Source organism: Larus michahellis, chromosome 2, assembly GCF_964199755.1.
Source record: "Larus michahellis chromosome 2, bLarMic1.1, whole genome shotgun sequence".
NCBI lineage: Eukaryota > Metazoa > Chordata > Aves > Charadriiformes > Laridae > Larus > Larus michahellis.
In genome coordinates this window covers 147,790,348-147,805,456 of record NC_133897.1, presented here as the reverse complement: position 1 = coordinate 147,805,456, position 15,109 = coordinate 147,790,348, and the positions used below count along the sequence as shown (strand labels likewise).

The 15,109-nt window shown below is 36.3% G+C and overlaps 1 protein-coding gene across 50 annotated transcripts in view; it reads right to left on the bottom strand.

Moving 5' to 3' along the window:
* Positions 1 to 15,109, bottom strand: part of RIMS2 (regulating synaptic membrane exocytosis 2) — a 503,494-nt gene that overhangs the window by 156,832 nt on the left and 331,553 nt on the right. For 48 of the 50 annotated variants that reach the window (XM_074577608.1, XM_074577599.1, XM_074577598.1 and 45 more), the window contains one exon: positions 11,459 to 11,575. The exons of the other annotated variants lie outside the window; for them this stretch is intronic. In XM_074577608.1, the coding sequence (XP_074433709.1) occupies positions 11,459 to 11,575 (117 nt within the window). The remainder of the gene's footprint in view (positions 1 to 11,458; positions 11,576 to 15,109) is intronic. 50 annotated transcript variants of the gene reach the window in all.

Genomic DNA, 15,109 nt, shown 5'->3' with positions numbered 1-15,109 from the left:
TTATGGGCTCAACTTCTCTCTGCCATATATTTAATATATAAATAGGAACTCCAATGTTCTGTAGTCACACACAGGTATTGTGAATGCATAGAAGTACTCATAAATTACAGAATAAGCACTATACAAATATCTACAATGTAAGCTTATACTTTTACTTTTCTCTCTATTTTTCAGTTAAGCAAAGTATAGGATTTCAGAAAGACTCTATTTCTGTGTGCTTTGAAGTAGATAGGCTTTTCCTCACTATTTGCAAGAGAATAATAAGTACTATAAGCACTTTGGAAAATTCCAGCAAGAATAAGGGTTATACAACGACACATATATAATATCCTTATAACCTCATTTATGAAACTGACTTCTATAAAGCTATTCAGCTTCTCTTGGGATTTACCCATAGTCCTGAGTAGTCAGTTTTAGATGCATACATCCTCACAGGGTATTAAAAAACATCTTCACTGTATGTATTTATCACCTAAAACACAGACCACATTCTCAGTTTGGAAACCAAATACAGTACTGTCAAAGTATAGGTGGCAGAGCTAACGATATGCTGCACATCAGTTATACCTCTCAAGATCATAGTAAGCACCCTCAGAATAGGTACGGCACATCTTACGGGAGCGAAGTAATCTGATTGCATCTTCACAAAATAGAGGATACATTGTGTGATCCTGGCTGCCAAAACATAAAGGGTGAACACAATGAAAAGCGACACAAAGATGAACTGAGGACAAACCAACATGAAAAGCAAGCAATGCCGGCAACAGAACAAAACACTGGAACAAAACTCTGCTGGAACTTTGGTGAATTTTGCAAAACTACTTTTAAAAATTAAAGTGTATTGGCCTGCAGCTGAGACCACAAGAGAGGTATCACACTCCAGTTTTATCTATTGTAACCTTTAATACAGCCATACTTGTACGACATTCTGTATATGAAAAACACAGTATTAGCAGGTATTTGTGTTTGTTGATTTAAATAATTTTCCTTATTGAATTTTTAAAAGACGTTACAATGATGTAAATATAGCCTCATCTTCATGGACCACCAATCACAGACTATTGGCAGTGAAAATATGTTTAAAAAGTGAAACATGAAGATTACCCAGTGTTTGTCTACACACCGTATTAAGAAAGCTAATGCTGGTATTAACTAAACACTTCTATGTTTTCTACCACTATACACAGACTAATAAAACCAGAAGTGGACATGTAGGTACACAGAAGTACATGCATTATCCACACAGAGTCACGCAGAGGAAAACATATACCTGGCATCTCTGTAATGGTGATCTGTGGACTGGGTGTACCGGGAACGAGGTAAAGTAACATAATGACTGAGCAGATGGCAGAAAAAAAATACAAGTATGAGACAATAATGTGGAGAAGCAATGATACACATAACAGAAGACATAAAAAACTTAGAATATGGGAGCTACAGAAGTATTACATAGAGTACTGAAATTAGTAACAAAATTGGAAATCTAATACACAGTTCTAAAGGTAAAATTATCTAGATGATTCACACATTTGTTCTGAGAAACCAGTAGGAGTCTATGGATGAAGCGGATAGCTAAAATTTGGGATTTTCTACATTATTTCAGTTAGGAGGAAAAAATGTATAAATATCTGTCTGAAAGCAAACTCAAGAAGTCAGACTGCCTGTTCCCTTGCTTGGAGGCAGTGATAACTTCAGTATGAATAATATCTTTGGCATCGGTTTACCAAGTCTGTCTGAAAGGCTACCACCATTGGGAAATCTGTCCCCACCTAGCTAGCTCCAGGGCTTTTCCATTCCTCAGTGTAAGTTTTCCTAATATTTACCTTGTTGTGATAAAAGATGAATTTAGATTAAAGCCCTGCTATTATTTAAATAATTAATGAAGAGATATAACATCTGTAATAGAATATGCCAAAAAACTAATGCATGCATTTCAAAATAATAAAAACAAGGTATTTATATTTTGTTTGTATTTTGAAAATATGTCAAAATGTATATATTTTAAATATACTGATAATTGTTATAGCACTAGATATTTTCCAGTTACCAAAAATAGAAGAATATTATTTCTCTTTTAGTATAAATATATGCACACAGTACAGGAACAATGGTTTTGAAAATAGTTTTTTTCTTCCAATTTACAAGGAATTATTAGAATGCAAATCTCTGGTCTACAGCTTCTCTGAAGCTGGGGTATTTTAAAGCAATGTCTAATGACAAAAGTCCACGTTGGAAGTGTAAACTGATTTCACAAGAAGCATGGAAAACCTCATGTTTATCTTCCACTTTTATTTCTCATATCTTAATTTGTTTATAAGTAATGATTTTGTAGCAATCAAACACATTGTTAGAGGTAGCTGTATTACCTGCACTTAATATCTTTGCCTCTTTTGCATGTGGATAAAATGTATCATCAGACACACATAAATATTCTTTAAAAGCATATTAGGTTAATTATATATAGTACAAAGATCTTTGTGCTCGTTTTTTGTCAAATAAATGCAAAAGCCGAGTCACCACTATTAAAAGTTTCTAACTTAAGTCCCTGATTATGCAATTTAAACTTTGCAATTTGTTACAAGAAAGAGAAGCTGTACACAATTCAGCAGGGCCTAATTTGACATGGTGCACTGAAAATTTGACGATGAGATCCTAAGAAGGCCTAACAATTAAGAAAATAATCATAGAGCTACATTGCAGGGTGCAAAATGTATTAGGGTTCTTAAACTAATGCACACACCTGAGTACCAAAAGCAGTCTACCCGTAACAGCTTGGCAGTCAGCATGCTGCCAAGAAGCATTAAAAAATAATACCACCATGTTTTTAAAATTTGCTTTAGAATATATGCACACCCACGGGAAGAACAATCAAATAAAAATGTAGGAGTCTACCCCACAGCAGCTATGATACGTATGATGATGGCAAACAACTGCACACCAGCTTATTCTCACCACTACGTGGTGACACTCCCAGGCTACAGCCACATGAATCTGCCCTTAAATGATTTAGATGCAACCCTGAAATTAACACCACAAAACTGTTGCAAATATTACATTAGAATTAATAAACAATTAAGTGTTTCCAGCTGGTAGATGACATTTTCATGTTAACAATTTGCTTTCACTTCCTCTTTTATCACTCCAGTGAAGTGTTGACAAGTTTTCTTCATAGTCTTGCAAAGATACAAGACATCAATAAATATAATATATTCAACCAGTTTTCAAAGAGCAAAGCTTTACACAAAAGCAGGACTTCAAGCAGAACATGTGCTGCAGAACACGAATTTCACAGGAATGCAATTGTCCCTTGCAAGCAGCTCAGCTCGCTCTCCACAAGGCGGCACACCCCAGGCTGCTCCCTTCCCTTACTTGTATGTGAATGAAACACCATCAGTTAATGCTCTCCTTAGGATTTGAGTCCTAACTACTTTTCAAATCCCTTCTAAAGCATTTTAAATGCCCAGCCTCTGGTATCAAGTTTTGTCTCAATACTTCTCTAAACTCAGAGCTCTAGTGTTCTTAGCAAGTTCTGAGACTTTTGTTTGAAAATCTACAGCAGTTCAACATTTTTTCTTTTTTCTTTTTTTAATTCAGGAATTCAGAAACAGAGAAAGCTGGCATTTAGATACAACCACTTATACAGTTTGATGTGTATTTTACTTTTAACAAGTTTGAAATATGCTGCTTCTTTACCCAGAACTACTCCTCTATATAGAGAAGTGAGGTAAGCCTTAGCTTAGACTTGACCGGATCCTCTCGCGTTACTGGCTATTTATGTTTTTCCCTATTCTTTAAAGCCCATATAACATGCTATCCATGCTATCTAACTCATAATAGCTAATGACTCACTATAAAATGTTCTTGCAAGCGCAATGTAAAAAAAGGAGATTATGCCTGAATTCATCAAGAAGATAAATCAGTTCTCTATATGAATTAACGCAGTACCTTACTAGAGTACAAGGCATTCATCATAAATCAAGAATATATAACCTAACAATGCTTCAGCATTTTCATAATATCTCTAATTACAATAATAATTACAGAGATATTATTCATGTAAGCATGTGTCTGTCTGGAAGTGGTTTCTGTTGAAGTAATATTTTCAATAAAATATGCATGGTTAGTGAAAAAGAAAGGAAAGATGCATGCCATATCTGTATGGAAGAGAGAACGACTAACATCACACAGGTCAAAATATGATAATATGCACATTAGGAGGCAGCATATTTTTCTGTGCTTTATGTATTTCAACACTTAGAGCAAAATGCTTAAATGTCATCTATCTTCTGAGCATCCAGTCAGTCGTTCACTATTTGTTTCTTTATTATTAATACTTTATGTATTTATCTTAAAACCCTTTCTTTATGTTTTTATGTATGCTAACAATGTAACACCAAAAATGCCTATGACATACCTAATTCTCACTGTCCAAAACTGAAACACACGCAATTTTCATTTGGCTAAGAGCCAATCTAAAATACTTAAAATCACAATGTAAATAAGTTGTAATTTAGTAAAATCACTAAGCTTTGCATTGCCTAAATGGAAGAAGAACTCCAGAAACGTTCCAGATCTGCATCCAAAATAAATATGTCTTTTTGAGCTGTTCATGAAAATCATGATCTCATATGCACATGTAGATAGGAATATTTGGAAGACCATGGAGACATGGACAAGGTTTACATAGAGCAGATTTTTAAAAAGACAAAAGAACTCCAAGATTCTATTATTATTTTTTTTTTGGCAACCTTCAGTTAGACTTCTACCCTTTTACCACACATGCCTTATTTGCTACAATATAGTAGACGATGGCAGAAGTATACTAGATGGTGGTATGGTAAAATGAAAATACTAGTCTGCATCCTCGCAGATTTCTGAAACATTACATATTTTTTTATAGATAGCATAGACAGAAAATTTGCAGCACCAGCTCATTTCATGTATATTAAAATAATGAAGTTAGTCTCATAAGGCAGTACTACAGGTTTTGCAATATGACCATTAAAATACACACACCCCCTGCACACACACCCCCCCGCATCAAATGAAAACAGATTTCCACTATTCTGACAAGAACATTCCAGACATGTAGGCCAATATGGTAACCTTCCTTTCTTAAGTGAGCATAAAACGGTGACTTAAAATTTTCTGGTATCTCCCACCTATTTGCCCATTTCTTTACACCTTCATAGAAATCCAATGAACCATAAGGGTAAAAAACCAGAGATCAGCGATTCAGTGAGCAATCAGATTGCCTAAATGAAAGCACTTAGTTTCCAGAAGAGGTTTGACATGCTAGAACAGTCGCAGAAGCACACTTGAAAACAGACACACACGCAGAGTGCCTCACTGAACCACCCACGACATACCTTTCTGTTCTTACTGTGCAAGGGGAGTCCAACCTGGTCTGTACCGCTTGGGGCATCCTACTCAACAGTAAAGATGAGGCATGAGAAGATAACCTATTCCTTTCAATTTTCGTTCTCTGTGACCAGGTCTCACAATTTAATTAAGATTCCAGCTTCCCTCTTAGAGTGGGAAGTTGACTCCCAAGTACTTCTGTGGAAAGGATGAAGTACTGGGGTCCTGACAATCTTGTGCTTATTGGAATATCCGTGAATAATTCTGAATACAAAACAAGACTTTCTGTTGGAAGAGACCCTTAAGATCATCAAGTCCAACCGTTAACCTAACACTGCCAAGTTACCACTAAGCCACCTCCCTCAGCACTACAGCTACATGTATAGCACACGTAGGTGTTCTATACCTCCTCACAGCAGCTTACGCAGTCCAATGATGGGAAGTAACTGCTACAACTGTTTTTTCGCAACAAGTGAGGCCACTGATATGGTTCTAAAAGTTCAGATTCTCAACTGAACAAAGCAGGAGCTAATGTGCTCCTTGGTAGAATGTTTTCCATGTTGCTTCATAAACACCTGGGAAATCACACCTAAAAACTACATAAATAAAATGCTAACTGTGAACCTCTAGAAAACGGCAAATGCCATTCAAGAATAAAACATCGGTTATATAATTTCCTCCGCTATATTTCTTAGGAAAGATTAACAGTGTAGTTTTATTTAATAGTTTAGGGGTTTTTTAATGAGATTACAGTTTTTCTTTAAATGTAAACATCAACAATTTTTCTAACAGCAAAAATGCTGTTTGTCACATCAATTGTATAGAAATCCCTGCTTATCTACTGGGATAGATGAAATCCTAGAAATATTCCAACCAATTTCAATTGGCAGCTTGAAGATTTTAACTGTGAAACAATAGCAATTATCAGCAGAGAATTTGTGACCTGACACATATTCAATCAATATGATTTTCAACAAGAAAATCCATATCATATTATCACAATGCTCCCCACAACGTACTTTAAGTCCTCGCTCCAAAGGGCACAACGCGGAAGTCTTGTATCAGAACTGCATTATTTATTTATGTCAGCATGGGTGTTTTGTATGTGTATTTTATACTTAGGAATGTATCTATGAGTTTTTGTTGTCGTTTGGTTTGTTTTTTGATTCAGCTTGAAGGTTCTGAATCATGACTCCTTATGGTTGTAGCTACGTTTGCAAGACTGCACTTCTCTTGCCACGTTCCTACTTCATCCCTCTGTTGGAGGTTACCATCCTTCAGCAGACCAGGTGGGTGGTGCAGGTAATTGTGCAATTTAACAGTGATTTCACTGCGAAGTAATGTGCCCACTGTCAATAACAGCAGCCAAAGAGAAAGCACTCTCCTTTCTACCATCCTTACTGCAAGGCTAAAACACGGTAGTGTGCTAGGACTGCAATCCCTTCAGCAATTATATCCATTATATCCACTATATATCCATCCATTATATCCATATCCATTATATCCACTTCTTTCAATACCATGAAACAAACAAAATGTTCAGCAAAAAGTCTGTATTTAAATGTGCTAATGAAATCATCTCAGTAATAGCGGTGTGATAGTCATGTTAGTCCCAGCGTACCAAGGTATCATCCCTGAAGTGATTTAAAGATAATGGAGAATATTTTTTGAAATAGTCATGGCTATGACTACCTCATTACTTTCACATCATAGATAACAACTTTTGTTCTTTAAAATGGAAACTCTGCACCCCGATGAAGGGATAGCGGGCCCAAAATTTAACATGTTTTTTCTCTCTTGTTTTGTTGTACGTACATAGTAGGAAAACATTTATACTTTAGGAGATTTCTCACGTTTCCACTACAAGACTATTTGAGGTAGGCATTCTCTGAATGTCCTGGGCTACCGTATCTACATTAAATTCACCATTAGCAATTTCATGCCTCAGGGAGAGCACACCTAGGCTAAAGATCAGTTAGATTAGTTAGATTAATAGTTGCTAAATAGTGTCCAAGCTGGCTAGAGCTGTGGGCCTGAGTACAATTTCCTTATGCTGTCTTGGTGTTTGTTGTTAACTGCTGATATATCTTTCAAAAAGTAATACACAGATATAGTTTTGTCAGAGATCCTGGTTTTGGAACTATGCTAAGATTTTCAAATTGTTATTCTAATTCACTTAATTATATTGATAACTTAAATATAAAACTCTGAGGCAAAATACGGCTGTTTCCAACATTTTCTCTAGAATTTGATTAGTCTCAATTTCGGAAGTGAGGTAAAATTCTGCTGTAGAGAATTTATTAAAACATGTCGAACTGAAGTTTACAAGGTTATCCCATTACAGATAAAAGATCTTACAGAACTTGGGGCCTTATCAGGTCATAAGGTGGATGAAAGGCTGGAAACGAGCCAACAATGTGCACCTGCAGCCCAGAATGACAACCGTATGCTGGGCTGCATCAAAAGAAGCGTGGCTAGCAGGTCGAGGGAGGTGGTCCTGCCCCTCTAGTCTGCTCTGATGAGACCCCACCTGGAGTACTGCATCCAGCTGTGGAGCCCTCAGCACAGGAAAGTCATGGATGTGTTGGAGCGAGTCCAGAGGAGGGCCACAAAAATGATCAGAGGGATGGACATCTCTCCTATGAGGACACGCTGGGACAGTTGAGGTTGCTCAGCCTAGATAAGAGAAGGCCCCGGGGAGACCTTATTGTGACCTTTCATACTTAAAGCGGGCTCATGAGAAAGATGGGGACAAACACTTTAGCAGGGCCTGTTGCGATAGGACAAGGGGCAATGGTTTTAAACTAAAAGAGGAAAGATTTAGACTGGATAAAAGGAAGAATTTTCTTACAATGAGGGTGGTGAAACGCTCACACAGGTTGCCCGATGAGGTGGTAGATGCCCCGTCCCTGGAAACATTCCAGGTCAGATTGGACAGGGCTTTGAGCAACGTGATCTAGTTGAAGGTGTCCCTGCTCATTGCAGGTGGGGGTTGGACTAGATGATCTTTAAAGGTCCCTTCCAACTCAAACTGTTCTATGATTCTATGATAAGCATTCATATTTCTTTCCATTATAAATTTAGGCTGTATCATAAAAAGTGTGGGTACTTGCAATAAATACCCTCACATTTTTACAAAAATGAACTAGTACAGCTATATTAAATACATAGGTAACAAATTAACTTCATTTCCCACTTTGAGTATACACACTACAATTCTGACATTTTTGATAATACAGCAGCAGATACAAACTTTAACTATAATTTTACCCTGCCAACAAAAATCAGTATATGACTTGATAGTAACATTTGACATAGTTAAAGAGCTGGTGTTTGAAATTAAAATTATCTCAAATTAAATTAAAAAATTTATGTCTTTAAGTTTGGGGGGTTTTTTAAATAATTTGATTTTCACTTCTAACTATGCATTGAGTTTTGAACAAATATTTACATTGCCATTAGACTTTTCATTAGGAATTTTTATATTGGTTCCAACTAGGTCCTTGGTATCATACTTTAAAGAACTTTATGTTGAAATATCTGGAGAAGGAAGGAAATAATTTTCTTACTCATGTTCTCAGTCATATTTTAACTTAGCAACTGAGCATGTCTACAAGAAGGTACTTTTTCAAAGAACCTTTTTTGCAAACAGCTCCAAGGGATAAGTAGACCATGGAAACAACAAACCATCAGCGCTGTGGGAAAGCAAAGCGTGATTTTTTTTCAGAAGTGTGGAACAAAACAAGGATGACAAGTAAAGAGATTATAAACCTATACAAATGTTCAGGTTTTCCACCACTCCAAACCACCTGCACTTCCATCAGTTTTGAGAATCAGTAACGTTTAAAGAGTTACTTTAGGGACTAGTGTACACACCATTGTTTTTTATCATGTAACACAGACAGTATCACAGATTTTCACTAACAAAATTTGGAGTCTAATAATCTTTCCATTCACAAAACCACTGTAAACTAACTATGAATACAAAACATGATAAATGTTTGGGAATAGTCTTTTTCTATTCTCTTGAGTGTTGCCTAAACCCAGCATGCTTCAGAGACTGTATGTTGTAATAGAGGCATAACTAGTCAAAAATCTGATTACACAGGCAACCACTCACCATGTATGAACAGGAGAACTTCTGTGTGTGTTTTGGAAAATACAGTTGACATATATGTGCTCAGAGATTCAGAGCACACCTAACAAGCAAATATCTATCCATCTATAATAGTCAAGGGAAAATTCTATAATCTTATCACCAACAACTTTCTGACATTGTTTTTCTGACATATTCTAAAAAACCAATTCTCTTTCTCTAAGCCAAGCCAGTCCAGTAGGGGTTATTTGATTGAAATGATGGGGAAATATTGCAGTGCTGTATTTCAAACCACCCTTCACCGCTGTGCATTTATCTGGGAGGCAGTAAGCAAACGCACAGTGAACAAACCCAGGAGCATTCTATAAGGCGTATATGGGCTCTAATGCCAAGTTTAGATCCTATTTCAAGGATGACTGGTCTAAAAATCAACATAATATTATCCCAAAAGCAACCTGTTCTTTTCTTTTAAAGAAACAGCTCAGAATCCTTAAATTATTGCCTTCTGTATGAAAATCAGATAGCGTCATGAGCCAACGAAATAGCATTCTTCTTTTCTATAACTTAAATAGAAATATTAAATATTTTAATGCAAAAAAGAGGTTCACTTATGATTTATTATACTTGTAATGAATACAGTTAACATTCTGGATGATGAATACTTGATTGCTTTTTAATATCTTAATTTTTTTGCCCATTTGACTTTTTTTGGCCAAATTCAGTTACAAATCACTTGAATAGATATGCTGCTTTTTTTTTTTCTTTTGGTACTCTTTTTTCTAACTTACTTAATTAGGAACAATTAATTATAAATTTTTTTCTGAAGAATTTTGTCTTACGTTCCTTACAATCACTGACCATCACATTAATGTTCCTTTAAGACATATTCGCCTTTTCTGTTCAATATTGCTACCAAAAGGCATTGATTTCTAAAATTCCTTGTATTACAGTTAGCAATGTCAATTATGTTCTTCGATGTCACTTGAGGAATAACCTGTAATAATCATCTGTAAAAGTACTAACTTCAAATACTAGTCACATAGCACTCAATCAGATTACAAAATATATCTGTATTACTCCTTGCTATATGCAATTATGAAATGGGACAGTCATGGCTCTCTGATTATAATGTGCATGTTTTCAACTTGGTGTATAAGAAACTGGAAGACTTTCAAAATTAAAGATAAAAAAAAGGTTTTTTTTTTCTATTTTCTGACCTGAAGACAATGAGGTGGGAAAGATCTTATCAATTTTTTTTAATGTCACAAAGGCACTAGCACAATTAATTCTGCAATTTTAACTACATTAGCCAACTATTGCCTGCCGTTCTTTTTCACATCATTAAAATTCATAGAGGTTGCTCTTCCTCCTCGTTGAGAAGTTCCATTAAGCAAAACATTAGTCATGGTAAGAGGTGCCTCTAAACACAAAGGCCCTGATTTCATTCTCACACACATTTCTGTAACTTTTTTTTTCCACAAAAATGGCTTATAAAGTCGAGAAAAGACAAACACAGTGCTAGAATATACTTTTGTTATGTCTGTGAATTGCACTGTATCCAATGGGAGCATTACATTAATACTTAGCTGAAATGATGCATTTTTATGCCTCTTTATTCAGCAGGAAAAATGACCACATGTACTGTTAGATTTTTTTAAAAGACATTCAGCACTTAGATAAATTATTAATATAGTACATAGGAATATTTTTATAAAAAAGGAAAACTAAGCTATCTGTCTTTTATATTGTGCAATTTCTCATAGATTTTTCAGATTACTTTTGGCAAAGCTACACTAACTTGACAGTTTTGTCAGCCTTCGGTGCGCTGTATTTTTTTAAACGTATATCATGTAACCAGTGGATAAATGAGTAGGGAAATGCTGCTCATCTGTGGGATTAGATAAGTAATTTTGCTATTTAATTTAATGAGCTATGATGCTGAAGTAATTCTCATTGATAAGTGTAGGCTAGAGCTGTTTCTAATTTCAGTCAGATATTTACCTCTCTCTGTCCGGGGAGTAGTGGTCATCTATTACACGGTGTCTATCCATTCGGTTCAGGGTATTGTAATGCGCAGGAGTAGATCGAGTCCCTCGTGGTCCCTGATCCACATTCCGACTAAGGATAAAAGACATCAGATTCTGAGTTCTGGGTGCGCCTGGACCACATCCCCTCACTGGCTTGTACAGATAACTTTAGCAAACTTGGTGGTAACGACGTGTGTTAGCTGACCTGTCTTTTGTATACTTTTACTCTCATGTAATTTTAAATCTCATGGTAAAAAAAATTTCTCCTACAGAAAAAGATGATAAATCCATGCTAGGGATAGGCATTTTTTCTTTTGTTTCAATGTTTCTTTATTCTGGAAATGAGAGGATAACTTTTTTTTTTTTTAATTAAAAAGGTTAATTTTAGACAAAACTTCATTTGTCTTTCCAGAATAGTACCTTCAAGGAAAATTTCCTTTCTAGCTGAAACATACACTGTAAAGAATTTTTCATGAGCTCTTGAGTTTGGCTGTACTAAAAAGATGTAAACTGTAGTAAGACACAATGAGGACTCCTGGCTGTTATGGCTGAGTGCAGCCTGCTGAAAACATTGTCATCTGAACTAAACAACAGATGCTTGTTTTGCACAGGAAAGCTTATTCTATAATCTCACTAGCATAGAATCTGAAAAAGACAGAACTGTTTAATTAGGTAGAAGTGGTACACACAGTGCAGACTTCGTTAGAGAGCACCAATCACCTTTACAGTTTGGTACTATTTGAGACCAACGCTTTGCCCATCGATGGTTTTACTAAGGTTAACCACTAATAACTACTGATACACACTAACTTCACTTCTTCTGCTCTGTAAAACAAAGCCACAAGAATAGGAAGACAGAAAGACAACAGTTAACTGTAATAATTATTGGATAATTAAAACATAATTGTTTTGTATGGATTTGAAAACAACAGTTTGCATGCTTCCCTCCACACAAATTCACATTTTAGACCAATAAATTCTTCTGCCTCCTGTTCTTTCCTGCAGTCTTCCCTAATGTGGACCTCTTTTTTTTTTTCCACTCTTACACCATTCTCTTCCTATGTCCTTCCTTGTCACTTTGTCTGCCTTTTTGGTAGCCGTCATCACAGAATCAGAATGATAGGGGTTGGGGAGATCATCTAGTCCAACCCCCCTGCCAGGACCTGGACAGGCTGGAGAGTTGGGTGGAGAGAAACCTTATGTCATCCTTATCCTTTGTCATTTGCCAGTCCCTGATTAGTGTTAACCTGTAGATGTGTCCTTCACTGCTGCTGCCATGCTGTTGATTATTTCTGCGTGTAAGTTAAGTGCTATGAAGATGTTGCACTACACAAACTTTTGTCTCCAGCTCTACTTCATTTCTCATAAAGCATTCCTCCACTGAAACCTTCCTTTCATGAAGCCAAATAAAAAGTTTACTCTGGCTAGCAAACTTTATATTTGCCATATTAAAAATGAGGTAATTCTTATACCTTCCACTCTACAACTCTTTCCTGCAACTTCTTCTCTGTATGTGTTTTAACTGCCTTATTTATACCAAAAGGATAGAAAATCCAGTATGGTCCTGACCCTGCTATTGGACTCTTTCATGCATATTTATACCCTAAAATGGACGTTGACAAGGCTCCTCTGCTGTTCTTGTGAACTTCTTTACTTTTCCCAACAACCAATTCTCATTCCTCCCTTCTGAATTCTAGTTTCCGTCTGACCCTTTTCCTCAGGGTCTCTCTTTTTGTTCAGGTTTCAAATAAAACACAAACTTTCTCCCTCCACCCCCCTCCCACCCCGCCCCCCTGCCCCCCATAGTATTATCATCATATTTTACTCTTCTTTTGAATTAAATATTTAAGCTCTCTCAAGCTTTCATTTCTTCCCAAAACTTCCCAAAGATCTGACCTTTGCTGTCTGCCCACATGATCAAAACTCCTGCCTAAGCTCTGATTACAAGCCTTAGTCCTGAAAACTCAGTACCATCCTGTCTGCTCAAATCACTTTCAATAAGATTGTGTTATTGGCTTACTCTTCTAAATAAATAATTTCTTCTTCGCATTTCTGTATTGTATCAGATTCCGACTTCATGCTGCTTTTTAACATCCCACACAACTGTATTTCTTGTACTTCAAAGTATTACTACTATTTCAGTTCTGTTGCACATGCCTTTGTCAGCTGGATTTACTATCTTAACAGAAAATGACATACTTTCTCCAGTGAAACATGTTCGATAAGAAAAGTTGGTTTCACAACATATGTCTTCACTTCTTTGGAACTTTCTTGCAGTTGACAGGACATGTACAGAGCAACCAGATAACACGTAAGCAGGTGAAATGCTCTCATTGCAGCTGGCGATGGTAGAGAATAATGAGTCATCCTACTAGATTCACCACATCATGTCAGCCTAGCCAATTCCTATAGTCACTTTCATCTTTCTTTTTCAAATGTAGTCTTAGAAAAAGCTAAACATGATGTTGTCCAGTGCCTGCCACAGTCTAAACTCCATTCTGATCTACAGAGAGATTAACAGTCCATTAAATATATTAGCTGAAAACATTACAAGAGGAGTAATAATACGTCAGCTACTATGCAACGGGGCTTTGGTGTTTATTAACCGACTCCAGTAGAAGGAATGAGGACTGCAAAATGGCTTTTAAGATGTAACAGCAACTTGTACTTCTATGGCCCATGAGCTCCTGCCTGCAGAGGTGTCAATTAGTAACTGGGAGCTCTCTGGGCGTGCAGCATGCTTAACACAGTTAGAACATGTCTATAGCAGCACACGTCTAACAAACTCAACTGAACATTGCGCAAATGTGACTAACAATGCGTACAGCTTTGCCAAGTACATCTGGATTTTCATTAGAATTAAAAAAGGCATTTTGGTAACCCAAGGATTATGCTGCTTTTCTATAAACTCTCACATTCTGGCAGTCCAGTCCTCTGAGCTTGACCAGTCCTCAAAGAAATGATTTGGTGTGTGGGCAGGGAAATATTACATAAATAATGCATTTGATTGTGAGATCGTAGGAAACAGTTGAAACGTATTTCTCTAGAAGTTCAAAATTATATTTAAAAATTTAGCTTTAGGAAAGTCAGGAAGCAATTTCATACATGTAAAGAAATGTCAAACTACAAGAAAATGAAAAGGTTTTTCAATGGTGTTAGGTAAGCGTTAATTACCAGCTTGGGTAAAAGTTCTGCCCAAAATGCACACAGCACGAATGCATACACACACAAAGAGATTTTGCTCACATTTATGTCTATATCCCAGACAAATAGCCCAGGAGATTTAGCATAGGCAATTACTTTGACTGAAATCAGTAGAGTAGAAATCGGAACAGGCCCCTCTGTGTCTACCGTTTGTCTCATTTAAAGTCAGGCTGTATTTAGATACGGTTTTAGATTTCAAGTACAAACTTACAGTTTCTGCCTGTTAGCTGCCTGTGATGATATTGGATAATTTGGGATCCTAATACCTCACTAATTCAAAACGTTATCATTTAGTCTGTATCTGTTAGAGGAAATGGTAAGTAAACACATAAGTAAGAGAATCTGAAGTCAAGAGAATTTTAGGCTAACAAACAGAACAAAGATAAAAGAAACGCAGAACACAAGAGAATCAGAATGGCTT